General features: G+C 36.7%; 1 protein-coding gene across 1 annotated transcript in view; it reads left to right on the plus strand.

Annotated features, from left to right (window-relative positions):
* The window catches only part of PLCB4 (phospholipase C beta 4), a 126,904-nt gene extending 114,127 nt beyond the window's left edge, over nt 1-12,777 (plus strand). Inside the window, exons 34-38 of the mRNA XM_083827647.1 lie at nt 3,630-3,731; nt 5,388-5,445; nt 5,857-5,943; nt 8,028-8,064; nt 10,838-12,777. Coding sequence (XP_083683773.1) covers nt 3,630-3,731; nt 5,388-5,445; nt 5,857-5,943; nt 8,028-8,064; nt 10,838-10,926 — 373 coding nt within the window. The 3' untranslated portion in view covers nt 10,927-12,777. The remainder of the gene's footprint in view (nt 1-3,629; nt 3,732-5,387; nt 5,446-5,856; nt 5,944-8,027; nt 8,065-10,837) is intronic.
* Nucleotides 12,778-13,167: the final 390 nt, after the last annotated feature.

Raw genomic sequence — 13,167 nt, forward strand, 5'->3', positions numbered from 1 at the left:
AAATAAATCACATTTAACGAAGGAATTTAAATTATTTTTTTAAAAAATTCTGAGTGAAAAAAGCAGCTTATCTTTGCATCAGAGAACACATGCTGGGACCTGCAAGCTTTCCATCCAACAGAGAATTGTCCCAGCAAAAGGCTTTTAGTGAGCTCATCTTTATGTTAATCTCTGTGTTAACCCATGTATTCAAGCTGTCGTTCAATACATACCCCATCAAAACTAAAGTCAGAAAATTGTTAAATTATAATACAAATGCTTTGTTCAAAAGACACTAGCCAGAGGAAGGTGCAGTCCTTAGTATTGTGTCTCTGAATCATACTGGGCTGCATCATCCAGCCCAGAGAAATCATATCTCTTTGGTTTTGAGAGTCCTGTTTTCTGTCCTGTTTGAAATTCACTCCAGCACTTAGAAGGTATTCTACTGATGTATACCCTGCTTGTGGAACAGGATAGTTTTGTCCTCATCTTTTTGAAATTAAGTTTTAGTTAGTTTTCCATATGTGCTCTCTTGGGTTTAGAATTTCTGCATCTCTGTGTTGGCCCTGTATAATTTATTGTAAATGGTTCATATATTCTTATTAATGGATTTTTCTCTCTTAATAACAATCACTTATGTGTAAGTCCACATATTGTTCTATTTTTAGAGCTCCTAAGAACCAGACCTCAAAATCTACATCCTGGTAAATGCTGAGAACTTTTTCTTCTCAGCTGTCCCAGGAGTAACAACCTTCAAAATTTGTTTTGCTTTATTCATGGCAATTAGTGTTTCTGCTTATTCAGGAGCTTGTATGTAATCCCCAAATGTGCAGACCGGGAACTTCCCTGTTTAAAACGAATGTAAGAGTGCGTCTACATCTATGAATATTTCAGAAGAATTTGGAATGGGAAATTCGAAATGTGAATAATAATGCCCCCAAAGAAATTTTACACTTAATCATTTGTGAACTATTTCAGAGAATGTATTGTATGTGGGAACACATACACATTTATATGTATAGGTGCATATAATAACCAAGGGACAGCTCAGGTAACCATAGGAAAAGAGGAATCTATCTGAGAGCAGCGTGGGAGGTGAACCATACTCTCAGCATGCTGTTCTTGCTGCTTCCCTTCTCTGTGAGCTGAAGTAATCAGTTAACTATCACAACAGAGGACACAAAGCTGGTAGAAAAGATCAGTAATCTAAAATGATAGTTATCTGCTGCAGGGTAGATTGTTTCCCTTCATGTGCAGTGGGAAAAGCAATTACAGTTTATGCTTTGAGCTCATTTAAAAACAAAGCAGAAGACAGCAAATACTACTAAAAATCTGAAGCTTATTGAACTCTAGGGATGCCATCCCCCCTACCTACCATGAATGGGTTAGCTTTACTGACTGTGATGTAGTGAGCTTGCAGCATTTCAGAAATTGAGGACTTGAAGCTCATATCTGCAAGCATTTTGTATTTAAATAACATGAGAGAGAAAGGAAAATTGTTTCCTTTTTTTTTTCTTTTTTTTTTTTTGTAATACAAAGGAGTTTTCTAGATACTCAAACAAGACTGGTGATATAACATTAATGCACTTTAATGTAATCTAAATATATGTATAAATTCCCAGGATAGATTCGCGTGTTTAAACTCACATATCCTTTCAGAAGACATTTGTACAAATTTCAGAGTTACAATCAGTATGATACAGTAGGAAACCACAGTTAAATTTTGTAGTCGCATGTGGTGTTTTTTCAGAATCCCTTTTTCCTTTGCCATCCCGGCTTATCTACTTTTTGCAGTTAACTTGTGCTATAGGTATACCCATCACCTCTGAGCAGGAGGGAGTTCTTTAATTGTGGCTTATGGGCTGAACTTCGGGATTTCACGTGAAGCCCCACGTCAGGCAGTTAGGCAGTGAACTGATGCTAGAACTTTGGCCTTGTCTTTGGGAAATGCTATTTTAGAAACAAGAAGTGGTCCCTACAAGTGCTTGTTGGTGATTTTAAAAGGACGATGAGATTTTTCATGTCTTATATTAAAAATATCTTCTATTTCCTGCAAGTGGTGAAAACCAAAAACACCCGGGAAGACCATTAGCAGTGCAACTGAGAGCTAAATCATAGCTGCTAGAACAGAGAAACAGTTGCACATGGATAGGTGTCAGCTCTTCTAGCTATATCCATGGCCAAAGCCTCATTTTAAGTCATCAGTGATGCACAGTAGTCCTCTAATCCTCTTAACTGCTTTCACTCTGAAATTATATCTGATGCAAATAGATTAAGTCAGTATGAACACCCACACTTAACATTTTTCATATCCCAGTGCACAGGAATTTTTAAAAAAATTATTTCAATACTGCTCTTAAGGTAGTGTTCTTGAAAATTACTTTAAACTGAATATAGAAAATAAAAGCTTTTATTTGGAGAAGGGACAATTGGAATGAAATATGCTCTCTAAAGAACATTTTTTAGAGCTCTGTCTCATTTTTACTGCTTTTAAGTCTGTATTCAGGAAGTGTTTCTTATGAATTCTTAGAGGAAAAAAGAGTGCTGCATTTTTTTAAAAAAGTTTCAATGTATGAAAAATGTAAGTTATGGAACAAAGTTTACTCATGCTACTTAATCATCAATGTCTTCTAGAGATTAAAGACTGCCTCAAAAATTGTGTCAACATTTCATTAAATTAAGCTCTCTGTTCTGTGCCACTCTTCTCCTGTGCATACTTAAAATTTGGGGTTAATAAGTACAATAATTAATCAGCGTTCTACTCTAAGATAGGTCCAGAAAAAGAGACTGAGGCACTGCCTTGGCTTGCAACAGGTAACTTTTACATGCTTATGCACTGCTGGGGACTTCACAATTACTATTGCCAGTTATTCACTGTCTAATTTCCATATATAATTCCTGTTTAAATAAGCACTTAAGATCAGGAGCTGCCAGAGCTGGAATACTAAGCAGGCAGAAAGTAAGAGAAAGCCTTCAGGGAAGGCCTTTCTGGAGCTTGGCTGGCTTACCCAGACTGAGCCAAATTCTGTTCACTCACAGTTCATAAGCCGTTTCTGAAAGTCAGCATCTGTGCTGTTATTCCCAACAATGAATCATTAACTCCTGTTAAAGCTACACAGTTTCACAGAAAAGACTGCAGGGTTCTCTGGGCTAGAAGGAGAAAACAAGCACAGATTCGGCCATGGTCTAAAACATAGGGCTTTTTGCAGTCCCAAAGTAGAAGTCTTGAAAGGAAGGCTGTCAGCTCATACCACCCTAGGAAGTACTACTACTATTCATATTGCAGCCATATTCAGAGTGCAGGATATGTAATAGGTAAGTTGCATTTTCTACATAGCTGACAGTAGCTCATGTTCAGACAACTTTATAGTAGGGAGAAAAGACTATTTTCCACCCTTTAAAAACATTCAAAGTGTAAAATGCATAAAGCTTCTCTTTCCAATTATGTTCTCTAGGACAAATGAAGATTTCTGAATGCTTGCTCAAATTGTATAAAGTCTACCCAAAGGAAGGCAATTTTGTTAGTCTGGTCTTTCCTCTTCCCTAATACTTCAAGGACAAAATAAGCTACAATGCAGAGTAATACCAGGAAACCAACTTCATCAGCAATTGCATTTTGCATATTCATGATTTTATTTGATTTTGCTTAGGGAAAGCAAGGAGATGCGTGCCAACCAGGCTAAAATATCTATGGAGAACAGCAAAGCCATAAGCCAAGACAAATCTATCAAAAACAAAGCAGAAAGAGAGAGGTAAGTACCAGAGCTTCCTTTCTGAGAAGAGAAGAACATTATCAAAAGCTGGCAAGTGAACTCACAGATTAACTCTGTTAAAACCATGTTTTTATGTAGGGAAACAATGTCTAATGATTGTGCTGAATACTTTTAAATGACCATTTTAAGAAAGGTGTTACTTTTCTCGTGTTTATTCTTTTAATAAATGTGATGCCCTTCTCAGGGAAACAAAAATGTCCTGAACTTTAAACTTACTATCTGTGAGTGACTGGTGTAGGTCTAAGAGTTGTAATGACTGTACTTAGGAGTGCAGTATACTTTTTTGCACTTTTTTTTTTTTTTAAATTACATTAGGGTTGTTCTGAAAAGGGAGTCTGAGGTTTGGTGCTAGGTGGACTTAGAATAACTTAAGAGGGAGCATCACTAAAAACACAGGAGGTGGTGCCAGTGAATGCTTTTCTCCATCTTCTACTGGTAACACAGAAGAGAGATGGAACAGAAGACAGGAGTGCTAAAAGCGATGATAATAAATGGAGAGGGTGATGAAAGATAGGAGTGAAGAAGCTGGAGGTGTACTGTTGAACAGCAAGTGTATTGCCTCTGGTCCTGAACAGAACCACAGCTCTCTCTGTTATTATGTGCTGGTATTAGGAACCTGGCCAGCATCTAAGCTCAGCAAACCAAGGGCACAACTACACTTCTAAATGTGGGTTATTCAAAGCATGTTTGGGGATGACAGCCACAATTGACATGAGAGACTTGCCAGTACCAGCTACTGAGACTTTTTTGGAAGATTGATTTGCATTATATCTATTTTAAGTTTCTTCTTTAAGTTTCCAAATAAGTAGATAGAAGCAGAATGTACATGATGATGTCTCATAAGCCTTCAAGGTTTCCCCTTCACTTTGGGCTTGCCATCTGGCTCATTCTTTCCTCTTTACTTTTTCTCCTTGATACTGGGCTGTGTTGGCCAAAAGGCTTGAACCTGTTCCTACTGAATTAAGCCTCTTAAGTGTTACAAATTCCTAGCTCATCAGAAAGATGAGTTGTCAGAGGCCTTTGTAACTGTATGCTTAGTTTATGTAAGACTTCCAGTAACAACTTGAAAATAAATCTCTTCCAATATTTGAATGCAGTCTGAATGCAGTTCCACTTTTCAGGCTTTGAGGTTAGTCTGATTCAGTTCTTTGAACTATTTCTGGTATATTTCATGACATGAATCCTAAGAAGAGAGGCTTATGATTGTGTCTCTTATGTTAGTATTGTATATTTATCTTTGTATAAATAATACCTTTAAGAACCTTAAAGCATTGGTAAACCATAACTTTACATATGATGATCGGATGTTTTTTCCATTGCCACTGCTAGAGATGTAGCACTCTGTAATCAATTTAGTTTGATGAATGGAGAGTGAAATGAAGAATACACAGATGAATTAAACAGTTTTTTAAGTTCTGTTCACCACTCCTGAGTAAGGCAAAAAGTCAAAACTTCATTGGAAACAATTAAGTGTAATAACTAGAGGACTGTTCAGCTTGCCATTAGTGCCATATGTGACAAATAATCAAAAATTAAAATACAATTTACAAGTTTGTGGTTCTCTCTGCTGGTACCTTTGAGTTTCTTTTTTTTTTTCCTAACAAGTCTTCATGGACAATGTTTGTATTTCTTTAGACGAGTCAGAGAACTGAACAGCAGCAACACAAAAAAGTTCCTCGAAGAGAGAAAAAGGGTAACTATAACCTTGACTATTTCTGGATATTCATTTTCATTTCTGTGTTGAGAATACAGCCCTAGTAAAAAAATAAATAAAAATGAATGATTGTCCTTGCTTTGTTCCACATGCTTGTAGTATAAAGATCTAACATCTATATAAGAGGAAACTTTCAAACAACAAAGTTAAGGTTGATGTGTCTCTGTTAGACTTCTATGTAGTATATATATTATATGCAATATGTATAAATATATTATTTTTATATTAATAGCTCTTCTTAAGACTCTGTGATACAAGGGCCTCCTGTGATGTTTTGTACTATCCAAAGGAGGCAACACAGTATATATATATATATATTTCAATTAAGTTTTTGTTTTGTGTTTCAATAATGCATTATATTTCTCTCCCAATATTTTCTCTTGCTTACAGCTTGCAATGAAGCAGTCAAAAGAAATGGATCAGTTGAAAAAAGTTCAACTTGAGCATTTAGAAGTCTTAGAGAAGCAGAATGAGCAGGTATTTTTTAAAAATGCTTAAAATAAAAGCAGACTAGTAAGAATGGTAACCAGAATCAGGCTGAACAGAATGCTTCTAAATATAAATCATTACCAAACTGGGGAAAATGACCTTGGTCATGGTCACTCAAGTACTTGGGAGAGTTAAAATGAATGATGTAGAACTCGGTTTGTTTCAGATGTGAAAGCTTAACTGTTTAGTCAGTCTGTCCTTTTAGCAGCTCAGCCACTTTGGTAATCATTAGCTAGATATGACAGTAATAAAAAGCCCAGCATACAAATTTTAATTACTCCACAAAACTACCTCAAGAAAATCTGTTTCTGTTGCTTTTGAACTTATATTTCTAGTGCTGACTGGGAAATAGAGGTAAAGCATGTGCACAGAGCATCTCTGAACTCCAAGAGCCACTTTAGTTTGGACTGAACAATAGAGGAGTATAGCAGCATGGGGAGTTTAATCTGTGCTAATACACCCTTTCCTAATTAAAATAACTTTTAGTTTCTGCTAGTTTATAATCACTATTTTTTTTTATTTGAAAAAGCTACTTGGCAAGGCAAGGAAAATTCTAATCTTAATTCTGGTAGAAGCAGTACTGTTCTGAGCAGTTCCCTTGCTGAAAGGTTGAGCCAGCAGAGCTGTAATATGCATGAACTTGCAGTAATGCACTTACACAAGCGTAAACTGCAAGGGGGATATACCCAGCAGTTCAGTAAGATGAGAGAGAAAGGATGTGTTTAATACCTGTTGCTTTCAAGGGTTATGCACTTAATTCTTTGCTATTAAATTTTCTGAACTTAAACTCTCTGGCAGACACTATACTATGAATTAAAGTAATCTTGCAGAGTGGGAGGGAAGAGTACGTCCAAATCAAGTGTTTCCAGTATCACAAGAGTCCCAAAAGCTGTGTGTGACTGGGTTAACTTCTGGGGTGATGACAGCAAGTAGGGTCACAGGCAGCTGCTACTACTGAACCCCGGCCACTGTGGCTCTGCCTTCTGATTGCTCCACCTTCCTTCTGGACAGCAAGCAAAACTTCCAGTCTGTCCCCTGCCAGGGTTTCTGTAGATGCCGTCTCTGACATACAACACGAATGAATCTATTGGTCATTCTGCTCCTGAGCAATAGCTGCACACAATCAAAAGGTGGGGTGGGAGGACACCTAGGGGAGGCAATTGGGGTACAGTGGACCTGTAGCATTAACTTTAGAGAACATCACAGAGAACTCTGTAAACTGAACTAGTTGACAAAAAATAGTGGGCTTGATCCAAAGACAGGTGTTATCAGTGGTGTCTTACTGCTGGTGGCTTCAGAGGGCCTTAGATCCAGCGTTTAAACACATAAGGACAAGAGAGAATGATTACAGTCGTACTTTCAACCACAATGTGGCAAACACGTCATGTATAAGGGAGATAGGCTGCTGGGAAATAATTGTGGGTCGTTAAAGGAGTCACCTCTTTCAGCAGTTAGATTCTTCCCTCACCTGGGGTTACAGCCTCCACTGCTGAGAGGCAATAACAGCCTACATGAGCTTGCTCATACTCCATTACAGTGCAGGTCAGCCCACATCATCAGTGATGAAACAGAGGAAAATCATTCAGGTTCTGTCAGGTTATCACTTTGTGGGGGCATGTGGAGGCCTCCACCATGGGCAGTCCTTAACAGCTTTTTAACCCACTTGATTTAATCCATCAGAAAATATACTTCCACACGTGCTGTCCTGACCACTTCCTTTCAGTCCCTAAAGTGCACCAATGCAAACCCAAGGTCTGGTTTCGTTGCTATATGCGTTGATGTGTGAAAGCTAATTGGATCAAAATAAAGGTGGTATTTGTTTAATGCACATTTCAAAATGTGGGTTTTTTTTTTCTGATCAAATGGGTGAAGAAACTTTTCATACAAATATAGAATGTAAAAAGTAGAAATATGGGTGGAAACAGCCTTCAATACAAGCTGTTATAATTTAAATTTTTGTTTTATGTATGTTTTCCTTGCATTAATTTTTTAGTCTCACTTCAGTTTTCATTCATTTAATTTGTTTCTCCTTGTATTACTCAATTTTGACATTATTATTTTTGTACAAACAGCTTTTGAAATCCTGTCATGCAGTGTCTCAAACACAAGGTAGGATGGACGTATAATAAGCAAACTCTTATTTCAGTGTGCTTTCCTTCTAAATTGAATCATTATCGTTGGAGCCTTCCTTGTAAATGCAACCATTGGGAAGTACCATTGACATAGTGAACACAATGTTAATCTTTTTTGCACACGAGTATTTGAGCCTAACAGTATTTTGTGCTTTAGCATCTCCAATTCAGATGCATATGTACAACGATGTAAATAGGAAATATTTAGAGATTAACTTGTATTGTACATTACCTGTTGTTACTGAAAGATACATTCAGAGTTCTAAACTGTCTGCAAAAAGTGTCTATTGATTGAAGAAAACTATTTTAGTGTTAACATACATATGCTTAACTGGTAATGCTGATAGACAACGAATATTCACATATATTAGTATGGTAATAAAATAAGAAATTCCACACTAAAAATAGCGAACTATAAAATAGATTGCTAGAAACAGCTTTTTAGTGTTTGAAGAAGAGGCTTCCAGCACTTCAAAATTCACTTTAAAATCCAGCGCATTACAAAGTATGGTAATTATACTGTGTGGCTGTGCTGCTGTAGCTTCCTAAATAATCATTACTCACAAGAAATCTCTATTAACCCTTGTCTTTCCAAGGGAAATAGTTGTATTAGACTTGAACATCCAGTTTTACAGTATTGCCTGACCTGAATTATCTTCTTGAATTGATAACATACTCACATATTGCACCACACTTTTGCAACATGTATTTACAGACATCTAATGAGGAAAAAAACATTCATTAGGCTAGGGGGGGAAAAAAAAAAAGAAGATTCTTCATTTAATATATATGGTTCTTAGCCTGTCTCAGATTTCACTAGAGAGCAAGCATCTTTTGCAAGCAGGGTCCATTAACTGCCACTAACTTCACGGATTCACTGTAGCTTTAGCACTGCCTTCCAGAAAGCTCGTCATATTGTGTTTGTGTGTGCACGTCAGAGTGCACTGTCTGAACTGGCCTCAGAGTAGCAAAAATGGGCACCGTGATCCTATGCTAATGTGTTCTTTGAAACCAGGTTATCTCTAAAATAATTCCGTACGCTATACACTGGCGTGCAGAATATTTATAGGACACTATGTGCCAGCAGTTAAGTCACAAGTCTAAAACGTAAAATGGATGAGTCACTAAAAAACAAACACAGAGTTTTATCTGGAATTGCACTTCACACACAGGCAAAATCCAGCCAACATTTCAGAAGAGGTTGTACATATTAATTTATTTATTATGTTTTCACATTTCCATGTTAAAATTATTTCTTCATTACTTTCAAGCTTTTAACTCATTTAAATGGAGAGCATTGATTAATTTTTAATCATATTTATGACAGTTTCTTTGCTATTATCATAATTACTTTTTTCCCCAAGATGATGATGATGATTGTGAAAGTACAGGGCTAGATTTTTCAAGAAGGCACGTATATCACATACGTACAAACCCACGTTTACCTTGCAAAACGGATAGCTGTGCATCTCATTACTTTAGATCTACATCTGCCCATGTTCACATATATGTCTTTGCATGTCCAGAATAGGTGACTACTTAAGCAGGAGTTTGTATATCAAATTTCCCTGTCAAAGCAACATTTACAACTTTCTGAGGAAGAGTTCACATAAATCAAGTTCAGTAACCATTCTTCCCTGCCTAGCAGATACAAAGGAGGTACACTGAAGAAGGATTAGTTTGGTTTTCCTCTTCCTAAACTTGTCCTAATCCCCAGAGGCTTGGTTGTAAAGATAGCTTGCCCTCTGGGTCAAGTTATTCAGAGTCCTTTGGGATATGGATTTAAATAACTTCACAGATTGAGAGTCGTCACAGAAAATGAAGAGATGGTGACTCCCAGTTCTTTCAAGCCACAGAGTTTCAACCAAAGTACAATTTATAATCTGTAGCTGAGCCACAGGAGGAGTAAGCATGTACAAGTATGTATGTGTGATGGAGAGAAAGAGAATTTTAAAAGCTTCCTCTAAGCAGAGGGTTCCCAGGCCAGATAACATTTTTATACAGTGCTTTAACGCTTCTTGCAAAGCCTGAGACATGCAGAGTTTATTGCAAGATCTGGCATAAATTCAGTGGTGTATTCTGCACAATGCAATTGGATGCAATTTCAGGTGGATTCAATGTGCGTAATCCCATGGAGGACATGTAGCAGTAGTCTAATCTTGAGGTGAAATAGTTCACATCTGTAATAATAAAAGACAAGAAAGATCTCCAGGCCAGATAAAGATTATTTAAAAAAAAAAAAAAAGGCAAACTATGTAACATACTGCAAGAAAGATGTTACGCTGACAGATTTTCATCATTTGTTGTCTTTATGGAAAGAAATTGGTCCAGATCATAAATTAACTCTGAACTTTTCAGGAATTAAAAAGTATATTGCAGTACTCTCACAGCAGTGATTGACCATACATTCCCAAAGACATTTCTTATCAGGAGAAACAGTTGAACCAGCATCTGAATAGTTTTCTTCCCTAAAATTAGTGCTTTTGTATTTTACTGTGTGTTTCTTCAGAAATTCAACCCATGAATCTTGGAATAAAATCAAAAATATTTTCCTAGAATTTGTAGACATAAGAATTACAGCTGATTTTGAAAACACAATGACATGGTGGGAGGGCGGAGAGACATAGTGTTATTACACGTATCTTCAGTGTGTTTTGCCTGTATTTTACCCAGATGCTATCATATAAAATGTGCATCATTCTGAACACACGGTCTGATACAGTGCTTCATGTGGTTATTTTGGATTGCAGGCAAAGGAGATGCAGCAGATGGTGAAGCTGGAAGCAGAGATGGATCGCAGGCCAGCAACAGTGGTCTAAAGCCTCAACATGTAAATTGAAGTTGGAAAACACAGCATCCTTAAAATGAGAGCAAAATTCAAAATACTACTGCTGAGGTTGAAAAGTGGGCTTTTTCCTTGTTCCCCCCCCCCCCCCCCCCCATTTTTTTTTTTTTTGATATATAGAAAATGTAGCTATGGACCACCAAGTCTTAAGGTTTTCATTGATTCTTTTTAACACTGAGCACTGAATTTCCTTTGTTGGATTTCCATAAGAATTTCTTTGGTTCAGGAAAACACTAATCAGAAGATGAAGACAGTTTTTAAATCCAGTCCTGTATTCCTTTATGTATCTCCACAGGCAGACTGCCTGTATCAATTACACAATCAGAGCCTTGAAACACAACAGATATTTTTATTATCTCAAATGGCAACAAAACCATAGTCAAGTCATGTTACCTACCATTTGTGTTCTCATGTGTGAGGTATTGTGTAGAAAGCCCATGCTGCCAAACCACAAAAAGTAACATGTCAGCTGCTCAGCACCTGCTGTCATTGAGCCCACTGAACTGGATTTTTTGCTAGGTCACTGTAATAATATTGATCCCAATCAAGTTAGTAAGGAGTAGAATTGGGGCAATTTTTAATTTATATTTCAAAGAATTTTTCAGGCAGCAGACGGTAAACAGCTGAACATTGTGTATGTTTGAAAGTACAATATGTACAAAGTCATCTGTCAAATTCATCAACTGTAACAGTAACTTCACAGGATGTTTCTGCAGTACAATGATGTAATTCAAAAGCGCCGTATCAACTCCATCATGTCTGAAAGAAGCCGATATCCTGTGAAAGTTACTGCAATGGTTAGCATGAGGGAAATACAGTGTATTTGTGCCAAACTTGCTCAGTGCTCTAAGGGATTATGTATTAGGCACTTTAAGAAAAGTTTACATCGTATATTGCTTGTACAGAAATTGCATTTTGATCCTGTTGCTGCAGATCCCAGATATTACAGTTCATTGTAACTTAAAGATTGTTTAAATGGCTTTTGGCAAAAAGTTTGTAACTGTGAAAATGTAAAAAGTATTTATACACTTCAGAATCACAACATTGTAGAAAAATTCACATACATGTTGCCACATGATAAAATTAGTAAACAGAAATGCTAAGAGTATGTTTGCATGTGATACAAATTCTAATAAGACTGTAATGCCTACTATATGACCACAGTCATTCTTTTAGCCAGTAAATACTGAATAAATAAATGGCACAGAATATTGTTTGATTAATTACAAAGACTTTTAGCATAACAAGGTCTCTCTATATATGTGTGTATATTAATTACGTGGGCATTCTTGATACTTCAAGTAAAAGAAAAGTACATAACTAATTTAATTTTACACAAAAGTATTTATGCAGATTTTCAGAATTTCATATCAGGAATAACCTTTTTATGTCCATTAGATACAAAAACAATTTGCTAATGTGTTAATTTGCATGTTTCCAAAGCTTGCTGTAGTTATATTGCAAAACGATGCATGTAAGCATTCCGCTTGGAATTTGTCCATGCTGCCAATTCAAAGATGACTGCATGGAAAAATGGTAGTTTAGAACAAATCAGATTCCTGATTTCAATGTACTAAGCACCGATTACTTTGTTGTATATGCCTGTACAAATGAATTCTACATATTCCTATAAACAAAATAAATGAAAAGAGATAATTATGTTATTGTTGGTCCTGAGATGAAACTTTCAACTTCTCTAATAAAAAACTTAAAATTCAAAACCTGTAGTGACCATAGTGGATTGTAGGGTGTTGTTGTTATTGCCTATGATTTTTTAATAAGATGTATTTCCTGTAAGAATGTGCATAGTGTAAATATATTTATATCATAGCTTATTTATTCAAATGAGTCTTATTTCTTTCAAGTGGTTGAAGAATTGTGCAGTGTTGGTCTTTGCAGTACTACAGAACAGCCTGAGTACAGTGTAGCAGCACTACATTGAGAATCCAAGAACCCGAGTACAGTGTAGCAGAGAACACAGCTGAAACAGAGGTCAGTGAAGTATTTAGGTGTTTAAGGCAGGATTTAAACAAACTTGTGATGCCAATTCAGAATTCCCATTCTGATGCACTTAACCTGTGGAGGCACCTCCAGCTCCTTATGATCTGTAATATTTTGAAGACAGGTTGTGTGCGCACACACTGAACCACCGCACTGGGAGCAGCTGTCCCTGCTCTCTGAGCTTGGCTGGTCCTCTTCCCAAGTGCTGGAGGGAGCTGGGAGCAGCAGCGTTTT

This window comes from Anser anser (assembly GCF_964211835.1).
Source record: "Anser anser genome assembly, chromosome: 3".
NCBI lineage: Eukaryota > Metazoa > Chordata > Aves > Anseriformes > Anatidae > Anser > Anser anser.